The sequence below is a fragment of the Babylonia areolata genome, chromosome 21 (assembly GCF_041734735.1).
Source record: "Babylonia areolata isolate BAREFJ2019XMU chromosome 21, ASM4173473v1, whole genome shotgun sequence".
NCBI lineage: Eukaryota > Metazoa > Mollusca > Gastropoda > Neogastropoda > Buccinidae > Babylonia > Babylonia areolata.
The window spans coordinates 1,852,431-1,873,275 of record NC_134896.1 but is presented as its reverse complement, the minus strand read 5'-3'; the positions used below and the strand labels follow the sequence as shown (position 1 = coordinate 1,873,275).

The following is a 20,845-nucleotide window of genomic DNA, read 5'->3' as shown; positions in this document are numbered from 1 at the left end:
CATATATATTTAATGAAAAGGGGAGAAAGAGAGAATTAAAAAGAGAGGGGGAAAAGTCCTGCAGAAAGAATATGATAAAGAACAGACACACACACACACACACACACAGTTGGACAAAAGGATGAGAGAGAGAGAGAGAGAGAGAGAGAGAGAGAGAGAGAGAGAGAGAGAAATGTGTCATCAATATTGACAACCGGATGACTAAAGCCACATTATCATCAAATCCATCTACGACAGTTGTAATTAATACTTAAATGGCTACTACCATCACTAATATCACTTATACAACAGCTATTGTCACCATCATGATGGAATGAAATGAATAAATTCATGCATGCACACGAAATAGAAGAAAATGAAAGAAATCAAACAAGCAAACAAAAAGTGAATGAAAAGAACATAGGACATAAAAAAGAACAAGGAGAAACAATAAAAACGGATCCAATATGTTAGACATATAAATGCTCTCATTGTTACTACCAACAGTTGCTTTGATATCTGAGTCATGTATGGTGGGAAGGACTGAAGATATGTATGGAGATTGGACTTCAAAGTATGCAGAGAACTGCTCATTTGTATGTGTACAGGGAGTGAGTACCACAGGGATGTACCTGAAAATGCAAAACTTGTTTTAATATCTCAATGTGGGTGCGTGTTAAAATGCACGTGTTTGAGCTGTATAGGCATGAGGCTGAGGTAAGCGAATGTAGATATGAGCAGGAAGTAGACAGTTTCTCCTTTCAGGACTGCACAGAGTGGCTCGTCATTAACCCCCCATTTTCTTTCATCTTTATATCTTACATTGTGTCCAGTTCAAGGTTCGTCATATTTTCTGAGAAACAGATGGAACACATATGTTGGACAGCAACAAACTGAAACAAACTTTGCAAGATGTGCCCAACATATATCAGATGTCCTTATCTGTTAATACGACACTTTGTGGTGTATTGAGCTTCTCTTCTTCAGTATTATATATATGTCATTTCTTACAACAAAAAAATTAAGAATACATGTTTTTGCCTTTTTTCTGACAAATGGTGTCGCTGTCATATGTGGAAAGAACGTTTATTGTTCAGTCATTTCAACGAGTCATTTCATGTCCCTCCGTGGATGTTAAAGTTATTCTTGAGAGAAGTGAACATTTAAAATCAGATTTGAAGGTTTTAAACTCTGTATGTTTTAGCTGTCTGTGAAGGAACTTTGTTTTGCTCCACACTATTTGCACCACTTTTTCTCCAAACACAGGAACAATCATACACTAGCTCCATCAACACATTTATTCACCAAGAAATATGGACAGTTTCCATTCACTGAACCATAGTAAAGACAGTGTAAACAAACAGCAATAAAGCCTTTACAATTCCAAATACATTCATGAATGGAAACAATACATACATATAGATATCTAGAGATGCTTTCTCTTGAAAATTGTCCATGCCTTTCTTCATCAGAGAAAAACAATCAAGCATCTTTCTGCCCAGATAAACCACAATCAAGGAGCATCTTTCTGCCCAGATAAACCACAATCAAGGAGCAGCTTTCTGCCCAGATAAACCACAATCAAGGAGCAGCTTTCTGCCCAGATAAACCACAATCAAGGAGCAGCTTTCTGCCCAGATAAACCACAATCAAGGAGCATCTTTCTGCCCAGATAAACCACAATCAAGGAGCAGCTTTCTGCCCAGATAAACCACAATCAAGGAGCAGCTTTCTGCCCAGATAAACCACAATCAAGGAGCAGCTTTCTGCCCAGATAAACCACAATCAAGGAGCAGCTTTCTGCCCAGATAAACCACAACTCTTTCAATGAGAAGATTGGGTGCAATGCATAAATGTTCACAATTTTACAAAAAAGCAGGAGAGCCTTGAAATGGTCCTGTGCTGTTCAAAAATTGAACATAGTTATCTTGTAGTGTGTGTGTGTGTGTGTGTGTGTGTGTGCACGCATGTGTGTGCATGTGTGTGTCTGTGTGTGTGTGTGTGTGTGTGTGTGTGCGCGCGCGTGCATGCGTGTGTACGTTTGTGCATACGCTAAACCAGCTCGATGTTTTGTTTTTCTTAACAATTTTCATCTTTTCTGTGTAATGAAAACGTCAGGTTTGGACGGTGGCTGCACATTCTCCTCTTCCTGTCTTGGAGTTGGAGACGGAGTCTGTTCTTCCTCTTCCTCCTCCTCTTCCTCCACATCCCCTTCCTCCTCCTCCTCCTCACCCTTCTCCTTTCTCTCTTTCCTCCTCTTCTCTTGTTCCTCTTTCTGCTGGGCGTCCTCCACCCGCTGGACGAGAGCCTTGAACTCCGTGCGGGACATGTCTTTCAGGTGGGAGGTGTCGCTGACCCTCTGGCTGGTGGACTGCAGCTCGTCTATCTCCTGCAGGGTCGTCTGCAACCACAGCACACGTCACACAGCACACGTCACACAGCACACGTCACACAGCTCAGGTCACACAGCTCAATACTCACATACGCAGCACAGGTCACACAGCTCAATGCTCACATACGGTGACTCTGAGAATCAGTCGCCAGAATTTATCTGGATTTCTTTATCTTGGGGATGGCACAGTCTTTTGTTATACAAAACCAATTACATTAATAATGATAATACTGATGATAATAATAATGGACATTTATATAGCGCGTTCCCCCCCCCCCCCCCCCAAGAAATACTGCTTGAAGTGCTTTACATTTCATTCCACCCCACCCTTCCCCCTCCAACCTCCATATCACTCACTCCTGCTCCCAACCCACGCCCACACAGATAAAAACATGCCACAATACATTCGCATACAGTACCTCCATTGACTGACCACCCACCCACCCACCACACCCTCTAGAAGACATCCCCGCAACACACACACACATGCACACACTCACAAGTGCCGCGCCACACACAAATGGCAAACAGCTTCCCCACAATAAAACATGCATTTGGAACCAGACCATACCAGCACCAGCACTGGAAACTTACTGCTGTTGGAAAAGATGCGTTTTCAAAGCAGGCTTAAAATCAAAAGGAATTTTAGCAAGACAGGATGTTGCCAAATTTCAGGCAGTTTGTTCCACAATGAGGGGGTCTGAAAAGGGAAAGATCTGACCCTGTTGCTTTTTCTTCACAACAGGGATGTTTCACACTAAACTTTTCTTCTTTGATCGTGGGCTGCAACTCCCACCTTCACTCCTATGTAAATGAGTGGGTTTTTACATGTATGACTTTTTACCCCGCCATGTAGGCTGCCATACTCTGTTTTCAGGGATGTGCATGCGTATCTGATCTTCTGCACACACACATGACGGGGGATTCAGGCACAAGCAGGTCTGCACATATGTTGACCTGGGAGATCTGAAAAATCTCCACTCTTTACCCACCAGGCGCTGTTACCGAGATTCGAACCTGGGACCCTCAGATTGAAAGTCCAACGCTTTAACCACTTGGCCATTGTGCCCGTCTACCGGCACATAAAAAGTGGTGATCACACTTGAGACTGACGCCACACTACCTCCTTTCGACAAGGGTCAACAGTCAGAGGGTTAAAGGGTACACGCACAATGCTGTCCCACCCCGCACACACTTCAGTCATCTCACCTGAACATCAGTCAGGTACTTGTCCGAGTCTTTGTTCATCTGACGCAGTTTCTCCCGCACCTTGCTCACGTCACCCTGAAAACAACAATACCTGTATGTGGGGGAAGAAGCAATTCCACACAAAATTTATGCACACATCCACATTCACCAGACAACCAACAAGAACATGCTGAAACTTGTTCATGCATCAAGCACTGTCATATCATGCACTTTGTGGGATAGACTACACAGATAAACATTAGGATAGCAAAAAAGAAAAGGTATCCTGTGTTAAAGGTGCAACCCTTGATTTAAAAGAAAAACAAAACAAAAAACAAACAAAAAAACCTGATACACAGGGATAAGTGACAAACTGTTTCAAACCTTTGTGACTTTTTTCTTTTTTTCTGTGGCAGCTGTTGGTTCCATCGCCTCCCCTGTGACTGCAACAGTTCACAAACACTGGTCTGTGTATAACATCAATGGAAAAAAAAAGGACAAGTACAAACCACATCAGAATCATGGTTATTCACCGCATCAGTCATGGTTATTCACCGCATCAGAGTCATGGTTATTCACATCAGGGTTGTTCATGCACATCAGCAACAAACAGCACAAATATCCTGACTCACCCAAAGCATAATAGGGCATTTGTATTCTTTGTACCGAGATAAACGGGACACTAAACGTACTGGTCAACACATTTTTCCAGGTCAAGTCTAAAGCTGTAAGTCAGCTATGATAAAAACCAACAAAGCATCTTCACCAACTATCAGCATTTTACAGTTAGAAACTCTCCTGTTGTTGTCACGTTCTGACAGAACAGGGTTATTTGGGGAGATCTGACTTGTCACCTGAAGTTTGTCACACGCCATGTCCTCGCTAACAAAGGAACGTTTGGACAATGATCCCGCTGATGAAAAAGTAATGGGACGTTGTCCTCTTCAACAATAAAATGATCGGGCATTCTCAATCCTTTCGCAGAATATGTCCAATGCTGATGTTGACCCCTGACGCATTTCCACCACAGTTCAAAAACAGTTGGCCCAGCGAAAGTTCATGAACCCAGAAGTAGGGCATGAATACAAATAAAGGCGGCTGACAAACGCCGTGCTCAGCAGCACTGGTTGTACGCTTGTTCACTGGTAAATCTGCTTGGTTTTTTTCGTGCATTATTTCCCCGGATGGATCGGAAATAACAAAACAAGTGGTTTTCAAAAAGGAACGCAAAAGCAGCTTTCCACTCACTCCAAACACAATGTTTTCTTACATAGCGGTTGTTGCGGCAACGGTTGAAACATACATGAAGAAAGAGAAGAGGATAAGCAGAAACATGATCGCAAAAATCGTTAAATTTAAATCCCTCTCTAAGAAAACAGGCGCTTATCACAATGAAATCGTCAAAATCACCAGAACATTTAGCATGCCTGAATGCAGATCAGCTCACCTTTTGAGTTGTGTGATTTTTCTTGGCAGCACAAGTGGTTAAACTGATGAACACAGTGTGGAATGGTGACAGCGAGCAGCAGGGGGATGGAGAGTGGGGTGAGCAGCAGGGGGATGGACAGTGGGGTGAGCAGCAGTGAGTATCTGTGGGCTGCTCACTGTCTCATCAGCTTTTAGCGCTATCCTTGCTCTTCTCATTGTAACGGAGTGCCACAATCTGATTTCCTCGTGCAGGGGAGTTCAAGTGCTTGTTTGTTTGCACGTGTTTTTTGTACTGGTCAGTGAGTGTATTTTTCTCTGCCCGGTTTAACTGGCTGGCGACACAGTCTGTCACAGAGGCTTGGATGGGAAAGGTCTGGCTGTTGGTGCGCTGTAGTTCTGGCTATAGGTAATTACGTATTGGCAACACCGCAAATCAGTTGACCAAAGGACAGTATGTTCTCTGTACATATAATCGCTAGCATGAAGAGCAAAGGCAGTATAGAACTATGCTACCTTTATATTTCTAAATGTTGAGAAACGTGGACATGTTTTTCATAATACCCCGGGAATCATTGTTAAATATTCCGTTCCCCTTGTTAGTCCCAACGCATGGATAATGAAGAAATGTTTTCTTTTTTGTGTGTCATGTAAGCAGCATGGCCTAAATGAGAAATTGATATTTGGTAATTGGAGAGTCCGTGGATAGTCTAAAATAATTATTTGAACTAATGTAAGTACGGGTATGAATGGAAAAGGGGATGAATTAGGTGAAAGGGGAATGTGGAAATTATATGGAGCATATATGTTACGGGTCTTAATACACCGTCCCAGAGTTCCGGGGCAGACATAGATGATAAAGACAGCCCAGTCCGAGGAGACGTAGACAGCCCAGTCCGAGGAGACGGGATCAACCCACTGTCCGAGGAGACGTAGACAGCCCAGTCCGAGGAGACGGGATCAACCCACTGTCCGAGGAGACGTAGACAGCCCAGTCCGAGGAGACGGGATCAAGCCACTGTCCGAGGAGACGTAGACAGCCCAGTCCGAGGAGACGGGATCAACCCACTGTCCGAGGAGACGTAGACAGCCCAGTCCGAGGAGACGGGATCAACCCACTGTCCGAGGAGACGTAGACAGCCCAGTCCGAGGAGACGGGATCAAGCCACTGTCCGAGGAGACGTAGACAGCCCAGTCCGAGGAGACGGGATCAACCCACTGTCCGAGGAGACGTAGACAGCCCAGTCCGAGGAGACGGGATCAACCCACTGTCCGAGGAGACGTAGACAGCCCAGTCCGAGGAGACGGGATCAACCCACTGTCCGAGGAGAGGTAGACAGCCCAGTCCGAGGAGACGGGATCAACCCACTGTCCGAGGAGAGGTAGACAGCCCAGTCCGAGGAGACGGGATCAACCCACTGTCCGAGGAGAGGTAGAAGCCCAGTCCGAGGAGACGGGATCAAGCCACTGTCCGAGGAGACGTAGACAGCCCAGTCCGAGGAGACGGGATCAACCCACTGTCCGAGGAGAGGTAGAAGCCCAGTCCGAGGAGACGGGATCAACCCACTGTCCGAGGAGACGCCGTAGCAGCCCAGTCCGGGGAGACTGGAACGGGACAGACCTGGCTGTGATCTGGTGAGGCTGGTGCAGCCTCGAGACATGTCTTGAAGACTAAGACACGTCCGAAGAACCACGTAATTTGTGTGTGCAGTATAACAGGGGATAATGTGTGGTGTTTAGTTCGTGGACCCACAAAAACATTGAAGAACAGAGGTCAGCATTCCCCAGACTCAAAATCGGATGCCTGCGTTCGTGTGTGTGCGCGTGTCAACTGCTTGTTAAGCAGAACAATTTGTGATTTTTTTTTGTTTTTGTTAAATTATATTGGCTCAGGGGCAATACATTGTGTCTGTTTTGTTTACGGAAGAGTGCGGGAGATTGAGACTGAACTCGCGTGTGAATGTTTACCTCCCTTTAGTTTAGTCTCTCTCTCTCTCTCTCTCTCTCTCGCGTAACATTCATCTTTGTTCATAAAATGGTTTCGGCACAGCACAAAATTATCCGCTAAACATATGCACTGACAGTGCAAAGTAAATAGTAAATGCTTGGTGTATAATTCAGACTTTTAACGACTTGGAATAGGGAGCCACTTGTCGAAACGCATTTTCACCAATACAATATCACTCCTGTGACAGAAAAAAAATCTGAACAAAACATGCACAAACAATAAAACAAACGGATCAACAAACAAAACACTAAACACAGAACAAATCTCAATATGACCAATTCTTTATGTGAACTGAATACGCATGCAAACAAACAAACAAAAAATTGAACTACACACAACACTGGGCACACACACTGGCACGCGTGTGTGAACACACACACACACTGGAAACACACAAATATACTCTCATGAATCAAGTCGCGCACACAAACACACAGGCTCACACGCACAGACTGGCTGAAACACATACAGTACACACGAACACACACACACACAGGCTCGCACAATGTTCAAGAGCACTGTTTGCCTGTGGGTTTGCCAGGAAGCAACAGAGCACCCTGCAATCAGGGGACACAGCGGTCAGCTGTTCCTGCATCAGAACACTGATCTGTTGTTCCTCATCCCGAATGCTGCGCACACGTGTTTTTAGTGTGTTGACAAACACGTGTGTCCCCTCGCCACCTTGCTCCCCAAGCAGACCCAGGCCACACCCCCATCTCTTCATGAACTCAACACAGTGGCACTCTATTATGTGTTTGGGAGTAATGTTTGTGTTGGGCAAACTGTCAAAAAAAAAATTGCATGTAATGTTTGATGTCTTGTTCTACAGTATCAATGTCTTTCTGTGTGACTTTGTCGCGTGTGGGACACTTGTCTGTGAACAGCTGCAAAGAGTTGTTGCTGAAGGTCTTGTTCCTGTGCTAGTGATGCAGCGATCCGTTTGTCAAGTGTATGGCAGTCCTGTTCTGACAAATCATGATGCTTTTTGACAATGCCAAGTAGAATATGAAGGTAAGGTGGAGCTACCTGTGTCAGTTCTACATTGAACAATAGTTTGTGGATGACATTGTTGAAGGCTTTTGCTTTTTTCTTGTCTTTGCCATGTAAACAAAGTGTCTGTTATCACGCTTAATATTGGTGAGTGTTCCTGGTGGAATGCTTGGCTGTTTTGTTGGGTCCTCTTTCATTTGTTGTTTAGATGTCTGGCACCAGAGACAGGGGTGGGAAGACTGGGCTCCAGAAATACCATAAATTTTCAGAAGGTAATCATAACTCCAAAGAAGAATACGCGAATGCGTTTGTCTTTCCATTCCAGTTTCTGCAAGTTCTCAATTTGTTGCTTATATGGATGGAGAACATTCTTCAAATTTTCATAAATGTCTTTGCAGCTGACAATTGCTATCAGGCATGTGTTCTGCTTTGAGTTAGGTGCTCTGGTGTTGGCGATCTGCAGCATGAACTTGAAACTGTCTCCACCATAGTCCCCACCAATCTTCACCCAGATCTCGTTGGATGGTATGGTGCCATGCCATGTGAGAAGATTTTCCTCTTCGTACTTCAATAGTGAGGACACAAAGTGAGGAAGGTCAGTGTGACCAACATCGCCAACATTGACAGGCACCTGTTTTCTCTCTGTGCATCTCGGAGCTAGAGCTTACTAATTTTTTGTCTGCAGTTATATCTCCACACACAATGTCTTTCTGGAGCCGTCTCTCAGCATGTTCGCTTGCTATTGCCACCCTTTTATTTCTGAGACATTTTCGAAGTTTTCTGAAACTGAACTTTCTGGCCCCTAACTGTGCCCCGAGTGCCGATGTTTCTTCACAAGAGATGGATGGTGTCATAATTCCTGCTCCCTCTAACACCTTTTGCCTGTGATGTGTGTGTGGTTTTTTATTTTTTATTTAGTTCGCTGCAATGTTGTTTTATCAACACCACTGCCAACACACCAATCACAGTCGGTGGAGAGCCCATCAGGGAGGTGGAGTCTTTCGTCTACTTGGGAAGCGTGGTTGACCGACAGGGAGGCACGGACCGAGACGTCACAGCCAGAATCGGCAAGGCAAGAACAGCTTTCATCATACTCAAGAACATCTGGGCATCTGGAGCAATCAGTATGAAAACCAAACTCCGCATCTTCAACTCCAATGTGAAGTCAATTCTGCTCTGAGACATGGCGGACAACACAGACGATGCAGCAGAAGATCCAGACATTCTTCAACACCTGTCTGAGGCGCATCTACAAAATCTGATGGCAGGAGAAGATCCGAAACGAAGATCTGTGGAAGTGAGCGGGGCAGGCACCAGTGGCCAAGCAGATATTGCAGGAAGTGGGGCTGGATTGGACACACCCTCAGGAAGCCAGCGTCCAGCATCACACGCCAAGCCCTGACCTGGAACCCGCAGGGAAAGAAGAGAGGCCGGCCTCGCCACAGCTGGAGGCGAGACACCGAGGCAGAGCTGAAGCAGCAAGGGACCAACTGGACTGGAATGGACAGAACAGCCCAGAACAGAGCGATGGCGAGGGGTTGTCAATGGCCTATGCTACACCGGGAGCGATGTAAGTAAGCTATGTTGTTTGATTGTCTTCAGTTGTCCCACCCGACACAACACGCCTGACATTTTCAACAACTTTCGCCTGCTTTTTTCAAAGAGGTGAGGAGGCCAAGAAAGATAGTTTTCGTGCTTTGACCACTTTCTTAAGGATGAGAGGCTGACCTTTTGTTTTGCATACAACTGTGGTTTTGTCTTCTGATTGATTTAATATTGTTTTTGTAAGTTTTGTGTGATACTCAGTTTCGTGTTTAGTGAGGGGAAAAGTGACGTCATGTATGGAACACAGGCCTTTTGGGATAGGGGATGTTATGTCTTTGAATCGCTTTGAGGTATGTTGTGTCGATACAGACGTGTGCTTTTTCTGGAGTGTGCAACATGACTGGTGATGTTTGCATGTCACTCATGGATACAGACGTGTGCGGTTTTTCTGGAGTGTGCAACATGACTGGTGATGTTTGAGTGTCACTCATGGATACAGACGTGTGCGGTTTTTCTGGAGTGTGCAACATGACTGGTGATGTTTGAGTGTCACTCATGGATACAGACGTGTGTGGTTTTTCTGGAGTGTGCAACATGACTGGTGATGTTTGAGTGTCACTCATGGATACAGACGTGTGCGGTTTTTCTGGAGTGTGCAACATGACTGGTGATGTTTGAGTGTCACTCATGGATACAGACGTGTGTGGTTTTTCTGGAGTGTGCAACATGACTGGTGATGTTTGAGTGTCACTCATGGATACAGACGTGTGTGGTTTTTCTGGAGTGTGCAACATGATTGGTGATGTTTGAGTGTCACTCATGGATACAGACGTGTGTGGTTTTTCTGGAGTGTGCAACATGATTGGTGATGTTTGAGTGTCACTCATGGATACAGACGTGTGTGGTTTTTCTGGAGTGTGCAACATGATTGGTGATGTTTGAGTGTCACTCAGACGTGCTACTTTCTCTGGTGTGGATGTCACTGGAGGCAGAAACGATGTGTCTTTTTCTGTGTCACTGGCATTTTTTGTATTGTTAGTGACTGTTCCGGTCTGTTTTGGGCGGCCTCTCTTCCGTCTGACCGGTCTACCAGCTTTTGCTTGAGATGCAAAGTGTGAGCAGGTGCCACATTCGTTCAGAGGAACAGTGGGGTCAAAAGGAGACCACAAGCCTGCTGCACAGTCACTGTCAGCTTTGGCATTTTGCAGGGTGGTAGTGCTTTCTGTTCTTTAACTCATGTGCCGTAGCATAGCACATGCTACACAAAGTTATGGAATGTATATCACTTCTGTCACGCATGATATCGATGCCGTGATATTCCTTGAGTTCTGATTGAACAGAATAACAATATCTCATGCATGCATCAGTACGTTTTTTTCGAAAACACTGTACACTCTACACACGCTGTGTAGGCTGTGTTTGTGTACACTTTCTGTATGACTGTCTCCATATTACAGCCTGATCCTCTGTCTGATTAAGTCCTTATACTCTTCAAACTATGAAACACACACACACACACCGTGGCACACACACATGTACAGCCGGCACACACATGCAAACGCGCACAAACTAACTCAGCATAACACTGGATTGTTGGCCTACAAAGAAAAATACATTGTCAACAACCAAATAAAAGACTCCAACGAAAACAAGAGACACAAAAAACTGAAGAGAGAAGAGAAAGAAGATAATCCCAAAGTTTGTCACGGGTTTTGCAGTGCAGAGTCAAAAGCAGCCGATACTCACCCCTTCATTCCACGAGAAAGACGAAGTTTTTAAAGGAACAAAATAATGAAATGACGATTTTGATAAAATAATAAAATTGTGTAAAATCAAATCAAGCTGCACTCCAATAATACAAGCAGGAATAGCAATAATTCGACTTTCTGTAATCGCTGCAGGAAATGTGTGGATGCTGTAAACATTGGTCTGAGTATAACATCAACAATAACCAACACCACACCACAGGACAATACACATTCTCTCAACAGTTCACAAACACTAGTCTGAGTATAGCAACAACAAACACAAACCACACCACAGGGCAACACACATTCCTGCAACAATTCACAAACATTGGTCTGAGTATAGCATCAACAATAACAAACCACACCACAGGAGAATAGAATACACATTCGTGCAATTTTACATACATGGTCTGAGTATAGCATCAACAATAACAAATACAAACTACACCACAGGACAATACACATTCTCTCAACAGTTCAGTCTGAATATAGCATAATCACTAACAAAAAAAACACAAACGACACCGCAGGAAAATAACAAACACAAACCACACCACAGGACAATACACAATTCCTGAAACAGTTTACAAACACTGGTCTGAGTACAGCATCAACTAGAGAGAAGAGATAGAAGGCCTCTGAAGACACTGGTGTGTGATATAACAGAAGACGACTGCTCGGTCCATGAAACTGACTACTGCTCGGTCCATGAGACTAACCGAGTGGTGGCCTAGTGGTAGCATGTCCGTCCTGGCAGCGAGAGAATCTGAGCTCAGAATCCCACCCTCACCAATATTTTCTCCCACCCTCCACAAGTCCTTGAGTGGTGGTCTGGACGCTTGTCATTTAGATGAGACGATAAACTGATGTCCCATGTGCAGCATGCATTTAAGAGAAGCCGTGGCAATAAAAGGAGTGTCCCTGCCAAAATTCTGTAGAAAAATTCACTTTGATGATTAAGAAAACAAATACATTTGCAGGCAGAACAGGAAAAAAAAACAAAGAAAAAAAGGCTGGCACTTCCACAGTAGTGACACGCCCTCCTTGGGGACAGGAGCGACACGCCCTCCTTGGGGACAGTAGCGACACGCCCTCCTTGGGGACAGTAGTGACACGCCCTCCTTGGGGACAGGAGCAACACGCCCTCCTTGGGGACAGTAGCGACACGCCCTCCTTGGGGACAGGAGCGACACGCCCTCCTTGGGGACAGTAGTGACACGCCCTCCTTGGGGACAGTAGTGACACGCCCTCCTTGGGGACAGGAGCAACACGCCCTCCTTGGGGACAGTAGCGACACGCCCTCCTTGGGGACAGGAGCGACACGCCCTCCTTGGGGACAGTAGTGACACGCCCTCCTTGGGGACAGGAGCAACACGCCCTCCTTGGGGACAGTAGCGACACGCCCTCCTTGGGGACAGGAGCGACACGCCCTCCTTGGGGCCAGCAGCCAGAATTTTACACAGAAAAATCTTGTGACAAAAGAGTAAATGCAATACAATACAAAACAAAGTCTGTAAACAAAAATATAAACAACTTTGATAAGAAGCATCAACATTTCCGACCATGTACCAAGGACTTCAGCTCTGATCAGAAATGCTGACACTTCTTTTCGAAGTGTGTCTGGGTTCACAACCAACTTTCTCTAGTTGCCTGGTTAACTCCCTTGGTGCCTGAACCTGCCAGAAACAATCCACACTGCATTTTAAAAAAAAAATAAAAGTATACCTGAAATTAAAAAAAGAGAAAGAACAACAACAAAAAACAATGAAAGATTTTTCCTCAGTGTCCAGAAACTTTGTTGTATACATTTCCTAAGTGTCCAGAAACTTTGTTGTATACATTTCCTAAGTGTCCTATTCATTCCCTTGAGGTGGGGGGACATGTGTCCTCAGTTTCTGAATTTTCGGATGAAACCCCAGAACACAATATAGATCATGATCTCTCTGACACGACAGCACACAAAATACACACCTGGATCGATGTTGTTTTCGATGAGCACCTTCTCGTAGGTTTCCCTGCAAAAGAAAGGAAATTTTTTTTTTAAAATAAAAAAAGACAGCAAATATGACTTCTTATATTTGTATCAATGCATGAGAGATTTCATGACATACTGATAAATCATTGTGTTACCAGTGGGACCACTATGGGTGGAAATGATGTGACTGACCTGAATCATTAAAAGATTAAAGCTAAAGATCAAAGGTCTCGCAGCCTTTTACCACCACAGGGGCAGTGAATTTCACATCCACCCTGTCAATGGCTTGGCATAGGAAGGTTGGGCCCACATCTCTCTGTCCACCACTGCAGCAGCCTTCCCACACCTACGTCAGGTACCCGTTTACACTTGGGTGGAGCCAGGAACATTGCAGTGAAGTGACTTACCTAAGCACACACCACCATGCAAAAACTGGGCCTTCAACTCCGACCACTAGAGCAGAAGTCTGACACTAGACCTGTTCTGCCTGGGTGTCCCCTTTTCTATACATCAATAAACCATAAGTTCAATCCCAACTTCAACTTTTCTATACATCAATAAACCATAAGTTCAATCCTAAGTTCAACTTTTCTATACATCAATAAACCATAAGTTCAATCCCAACTTCAACTTTTCTATACATCAATAAACCATCAAGTTCAATCCCAACTTCAACTTTTCTATACATCAATAAACCATCAAGTTCAATCCCAACTTCAACTTTTCTATACATCAATAAACCATAAGTTCAATCCTAAGTTCAACTTTTCTATACATCAATAAACCATAAGTTCAATCCTAAGTTCAACTTTTCTATACATCAATAAACCATCAAGTTCAATCCTAAGTTCAACTTTTCTATACATCAATAAACCATAAGTTCAATCCTAAGTTCAACTTTTCTATACATCAATAAACCATCAAGTTCAATCCCAAGTTCAACTTTTCTATACATCAATAAACCATAAGTTCAATCCTAAGTTCAACTTTTCTATACATCAATAAACCATCAAGTTCAATCCTAAGTTCAACTTTTCTATACATCAATAAACCATAAGTTCAATCCCAAGTTAAACTTTTCTATACATCAATAAACCATCAAGTTCAATCCTAAGTTCAACTTTTCTATACATCAATAAACCATAAGTTCAATCCTAAGTTCAACTTTTCTATACATCAATAAACCATCAAGTTCAATCCCAAGTTCAACTTTTCTATACATCAATAAACCATCAAGTTCAATCCTAAGTTCAACTTTTCTATACATCAATAAACCATCAAGTTCAATCCTAAGTTCAACCTTTCTATACATCAATAAACCATCAGTTCAATCCTAAGTTCAGCACAGAACACGACAATATATTAGTACTTACACTTGGTTCTCCAGCATTTCATTTCTTTCTGAAGCAGCTGAAAAAAGAAAAGAAAAGAGGATAGCAATAATATTTCATTAAAAATTTCAGGCGATTGCCTGGGTGCATAAATTCTGTATGCAAGTGTGGGAATGTGTGGCTGAGTACAGGCAAGCATCAATAATATAGGCCTGTATGTGACTGTGATACACACACACACACACACACACATATATATATACACACACACATTTGTCTTTTTAATGGAGTTCATGTATTTTTATGTTAATTTACTGAACTCATTGGTGTGATTTATGTTGCTTGTGTGCGTCCGTGCATGTGTGTGTGTGCGTGCGCATTTTACTGATATATCTATTTGCTGGATGTTTTGATTAATTTGTTTACATTGTTGTACAATACCTTATTGTCTTTATGTGTGTATGCGTGTGTGCATGCGTGTGTGTGTGTATGCATGCATTATACATATATATACAATTTACTTTTTGGATGTTTATCGTTGTTTACACTGTTGTTCAATACCTTATTGTCTTAAGAAATGTATGTAGGGTGTGTGTGTGTGTGTGTGTGTGTGTGTGTGTGCATTTAAATATTAACGATTAATGTACTGAAATATATGTATATAAAAGGAGACAAATGATTCGTTCAAGCTTCTGCATCACCACATCAGAAAGAAAGTGTTGATATAAAGGGACATAAGTGAAGAATAAAAAAAAAAAAGCCCAGCAAGCACTGTGAATATACTGCTCCCCCTTACCTGACACCAATTTCTCTCTTTCTGCCATCAGTTTTTCCATGGCAACCAAACGCTCCTGCAAGACAAAAAAGTTAGTGGATCAGCTATTGCTGTCTAATCTTTCCTCCTCTGACTGCTTCATCCTCCCTCTCTATCACCCTCATCCTGCCACTGAAAAAACAACAACAAAACATTTACACATTATGACCCTTGAATTTGGAAATCACTATGACAAAAATATCAGACATTGCTCCACTATGAAATCTCTGAAGTCTTCTTGAAACATACTTGTTCAAACAATATTTTAAACTGTAGATCATCCCCCCCGCCCCCCGGAACAGACTGTGACTGTGCGTGTGTCTGGATGTGTTGTGTGGAGCAAAAGAGGGCTGGAAGTGGGGTGTATGATGTGAGTGATGTTGCACTGATTTTTAAAATAATATGATCAGCGAGTTTGTACCTTAACAGTTTCATTATAGGGGGTGAGGTGTGCAAATCATGAGTAATGTTGTACTGTTTTTGATATGGTATTTTGAGCAAGTTTATATCTTCAAATTTTCAACATACTCTTGGGTCTTATTCATAATATTATTAATAAATGCATTGTTAAATGTGCTTGCAGCTGCAGGGTAAGCACTTACGTAGGTTATCATCATTATCATAACTAACCCCACCTCTACAGAAAAACAACAACAAACAAACAAAACAACAAAATCTGAATGATATATGATGTAGAAATAATTGTACAATTATGGAGTGCTTAGTGAGCATCAGATGCACATACTGAACATGTAACACAGCGGCTAGAATATTTTGAGTATTTACTGTAAAAGAACCCCGCCCCCTCACCCCCACCCCCACCAAGCACTCCTGACATGTCCAAAAAGTCCATCCCCACACATGAACATGAGCATAAGACTGTAGAACAAACTTAAATCTTTCTTCAATTTATCTTCTTTTCTTTTTTTAATCACTATATCAGCCTGTCTGACCAACTTCACACAGCTGCCTTACCTCTGCTTCCCGCACTGTGTCCTCCAGGGTCTGCTTCATTCGAGCGTGATCCGCCTCCAGCTCTAAGAGACTGCGGCGAACTGCATCCTCGTCCTCCTTCAGCAGGCCATCGTGGGCTGAGGGCTTGCTGCACAGGCGCAAATCAGGTCTCACACACTCCCCATGACGCTTGGAAAACGGAAACGGCGCACTGCGTGTTCTACTGTTGTTTGTCAAGCATGGTCCATTCATAATGCTTCTAGAATGAAAAGTATGTTGTATTTCTAGCATGAAAATTGTGTAATGTTTCTAGATTAACGAAAATTATGTGCTCCAGACCTTCCGTCTGGCACTAAGACAGTCTGTTAAAGGAAGAGTTGTTGAAATCCAAAAACCCAGAGACGATTATGATAAGAAGGTATGACTGCCTTTGTTAGTTTAAATGTTTGCAGCTATGAAGATAGGATTTGAATGTGCAGAATTTGAGTGACCCTCTGAAGACAGCCCTCCCAAGAATTCAGGTATTCTTCTTCTGTGATCATGGGCTGCAACTCCTAATGTTCACTTGTAGTTGTATACAACATGTATGAGTGGGCTTTTATGCGTATGACCATTTCTACCTCATCATTTAGGCAGCCATACTTCATTTTCAGGGGTAAGGCTTTGGTACGAGTCCCGAGGACCATCAAGACTGTTAACATTTGGTACGAGTCCCGAGGACCATCAAGACTGTTAACATTTGGTACGAGTCCCGAGGACCATCAAGACTGTTAACATTTGGTACGAGTCCCGTGGACCATCAAGACTGTTAACATTTGGTACGAGTCCCGAGGACCATCAAGACTGTTAACATTTGGTACGAGTCCCGTGGACCATCAAGACTGTTAACATTTGGTACGAGTCCCGAGGACCATCAAGACTGTTAACATTTGGTACGAGTCCCGTGGACCATCAAGACTGTTAACATTTGGTACGAGTCCCGTGGACCATCAAGACTGTTAACATGGGAAGCCCTGACAGACCCACAGGCCACCACCACACAGTGCATGCCCACAATGACACAGAAGTTGAGGAAATGAAGAAGAATATGAACTGAAATACAATTCAGCTTCTTTACGGCTTTTAATCAACTGTACAGGATGTCTTGCATGAACTAGGTCTTTTGATTCAACAAACAAACGGTATGACATGATGATAATGTGTGCATCAAGACAGGCCAGCAGAGAAGCACAGGCATGCATCACTGCTAATGACATTAGACTGGAGGAAATTATGCACTGAATTCCTAAACTAAGAAACTTCCTTTTCTCTTTATATTAGTTGCCAGGCTTGATTGATTGATATGGATACATATATAGCGCCTATCCTCGGTCGGAAACCAAGCTCTAAGCGCTTTACAAACATGGGGTCATTTGCACAACAGGCTGCCTACCCTGGTAGAGCCGACTGACGGCTGCCACTGGGAGCTCATCATTCGTCTCCTGTGTCATTCAATCAGATTTCAGGCACACACACTTACACACTCAGACAGACATTTAACATTTTACGTGTATGACTGTTTCGTTTTTTATTTACCCTGCCATGTAGGCAGCCATACTCCATTTTTGAGGGTGTGCATGCTGGGTATGTTCTTGTTTCCATAACCTGCCGAACACTGACATGGATTACAGAATCTTTAACATGCGTATTTGAACTTCTGCGTGTGTATGAATGAAGGGGGGTTCAGGCACTGGTCTGCACATATGCTGACCTGGGAGATCGGAAAAATCTCCACCCTTTACCCACCAGGCGCTCTTATCGAGATTTGAACCCGGGATCCTCAGACTGAAAGTTCCAAATCAACCATTTGGCTATTGCGTTTGGCCTATCTCATCTTTTCGGCTTGGCCTACCTTTCCCGAGTTTCTGTTGTCTATACTTGTTTTACTTTTAGTCTTTAGTATGTTCTGTTTTTTGCTCTGACTTTTATCATGTGCACACACAAACATAAAAAAGACATATAGTCACCAACATTATTGACCACAAGCTCTTTTGACCTTCAATTATTCATATAATCAGAAATTGTGTTTCACTTGAACATTGCATACAAGCACATTCTCGTCTCCCTCTCTTGAACTCTTTCAGATACAGATTTTAACACTTCCAATACAACTACAAGTTTGAATGGGATGTTTGCATAATTACTATTAATAGACACACACATTCACATAATTTATAAAAATGTACACATCACGTTTGAAATCTAAATCAAATTTGAACAACAGAATAGTACTGTAGTGGAAACCAAGTGCACAGAAACTATATTACTATTGGTATAATGCAATAAAACATTTCTGTCACACACACCACACACACACACACATACACTGAGGATACACACAGTGTGTGTGCCAATGAACATGAGCATGCAAGCACACATACAAATTTACAATTCGCGTTTGTACAGTATACACACAAAATCACACATATGATGAAACAAGTGACATTAATGTTAAATTGAAACACTGCAGCACACACACACACACACACACACACACACACACACACACACACCTCTCATCGGTTCCAACTTGACTGAGACGGTTGTGGCAGAAGCTGACAAATTTCACAAGTGTATGATCGCTTTAGTTTAAAAACAAATAAACAGAAGTATCACTACACCTTCTTTTCGATGACAAAATTCACAAGTGTGCGCTCTCTCTTTGACATTTAGTGGTAGAAGCCTGGTTGGCTACATTCACAATGGGGGCTGCGGGGAAGGGGTGTATCTGTTTATGTTGACAGTTGAGAGCTACACCGCGCACATGTTGCTGTCAAATACAAACATAAATAAACACACATACGAAATTCACATTATCTTTTTCAGGTTTCGGCAAACTAAGATAAATTGAAACTGTACCTCTGTTGAGAATGACTGTGGTTGGTGGGTTTGGGAATTGGCGGTTTCGGACCTCTCAGTCTTGATTTGCTTTGATCCAACCGATCATTGTCGTGCGTGGCACGCGGGATCGATGACTTCTTGACAGAAAAATTCGTAGCCATTTCGTTCCATCCACTGGTCTTCCGCCGAGATAAACTTGAAAGAGATTCACTAAAACGGAGTAACCCAGTTCAAACCGATTAATAAACCAGTTAAAAGTTCGCGCAAGTTTCTCTCAGACGGCCATTTCCTGGAATGAAGAACGAGAGTATTCTCCCCTGCAGGTCTTTTCCCCTCAAGATTTCACCAGCATTGATTGTTTTTCATGGCACAAAGACGGTACTTTTTGGGGGTAAAATAAAAGAAAAAAGAAAAAGAAAAAAATCGAAGACACATCGATTTTTCAGACAGGACCGGACCGGGTTTTTTTTCCCCTTTCTTTCAGAATGGACTTGTTTGCACCAAATATGCTTCTGTTTGATAGCCCCCGGTAGCCTCGCTGGTGCGATCGTTTGCCATCGCGACGGCGGCGGTGGTGGGTGGCTCGCGGTGCGGTGTGTTGCTCGCTGCCCCTCAGTGTGTCACGCTCACACGCGGGGCGGCAGGATGTGGAAAGCTTTGAACCCACTGAACTCTTCAATCAACTATTAATGCTGGCGCACCACGGTGCGAAGTTTAGATTCTGCGTTGTCGGCGAAGTGATCGCACGTGAAAGCAGACGACAGTTTGGGGGGGCTCGGAAAGTGCGAGAGAGAGCGAGTGAGAGGAGGGCTGATGGCCGTGACAACGACGTTTTCACCCGACGTCCTCTTTGGAGCGCAGCTGGACAGTGTTTTAATGACCGACGAACTTTTCTACCCGTTTTCCAGCATAGTGGAAGACATGGTTCGTGGCCTTCATTCCAACGGTCAGGTGAACACGGACCAGTTCTGTTATTTCTTGTGTCGTGTGTTCGATTCTTTCGGGGGCCAGCCCTACCTTCAGGGCAGCCTTCTGAAGCTTCTTACAGCTGCCCAGTCGACCCCCTTGTCCGGAGAACTTGACCACTGTGGCCGTTGTGTCCTCAAGTCCGCGGCTTTGAGGCACGCCGGGTTGGACGTGCTTAAGTGGTTACAGGCAAAACATCTTTTGGACGTTCATGTGATAGATAACAGAGAAGAGAACGCGATCTTCGAGGTGCTCAGAAGGACTGGAGGATCTCCGGTAGGTGGTTTGTTCAGTTTTGACAGATCTGTTCAAATTATGTTTGTAACACATGATGATGACGTTATGAATATTGCGTGTCTGCTGTAGCTGTTAGATCAATTACACACCGGTTGGCTTATAACGTAAAGAACAGCCCCGGGCCCTGATCAAGAAAGACTGAACGCGGATGTTCCACGTGATTACCTGTAAGGCGGCCTCAGTTCGTGTACCGCGAACTCAGTCGTTTTGTTCGTTCAAAACATGAACACACGTCAGTAGTACATATCTTTACGTTAACTTTACTCCACCTCAGAACAGGCCCAAGGCGTCGGTAATCATTATGCCTCATTGCTGTTCAGAAGCTAATTTAGTATTGCGAACAGATACCTGAA

General features: G+C 43.6%; 2 protein-coding genes across 2 annotated transcripts in view; one reads left to right on the top strand and one right to left on the bottom strand.

Moving 5' to 3' along the window:
• Positions 1-1,256: 1,256 nt before the first annotated feature.
• LOC143296153 (uncharacterized) lies at positions 1,257-19,711 on the bottom strand. Its single transcript, XM_076607956.1, has 8 exons — positions 19,248-19,711; positions 16,371-16,497; positions 15,378-15,432; positions 14,624-14,660; positions 13,247-13,290; positions 3,944-4,002; positions 3,581-3,655; positions 1,257-2,380 (listed from the first exon to the last, which is right to left on the bottom strand). Exons 1-8 carry the CDS (start codon positions 19,388-19,390, stop codon positions 2,069-2,071), a joined length of 852 nt encoding a protein of 283 aa, XP_076464071.1. The 5' UTR covers positions 19,391-19,711; the 3' UTR covers positions 1,257-2,068.
• Positions 19,712-19,908: 197 nt separating this feature from the next.
• The window catches only part of LOC143296152 (uncharacterized), a 120,158-nt gene continuing 119,221 nt past the window's right edge, over positions 19,909-20,845 (top strand). Inside the window, exon 1 of the mRNA XM_076607955.1 lies at positions 19,909-20,471. Coding sequence (XP_076464070.1) covers positions 20,043-20,471 — 429 coding nt within the window. The 5' untranslated portion in view covers positions 19,909-20,042. The remainder of the gene's footprint in view (positions 20,472-20,845) is intronic.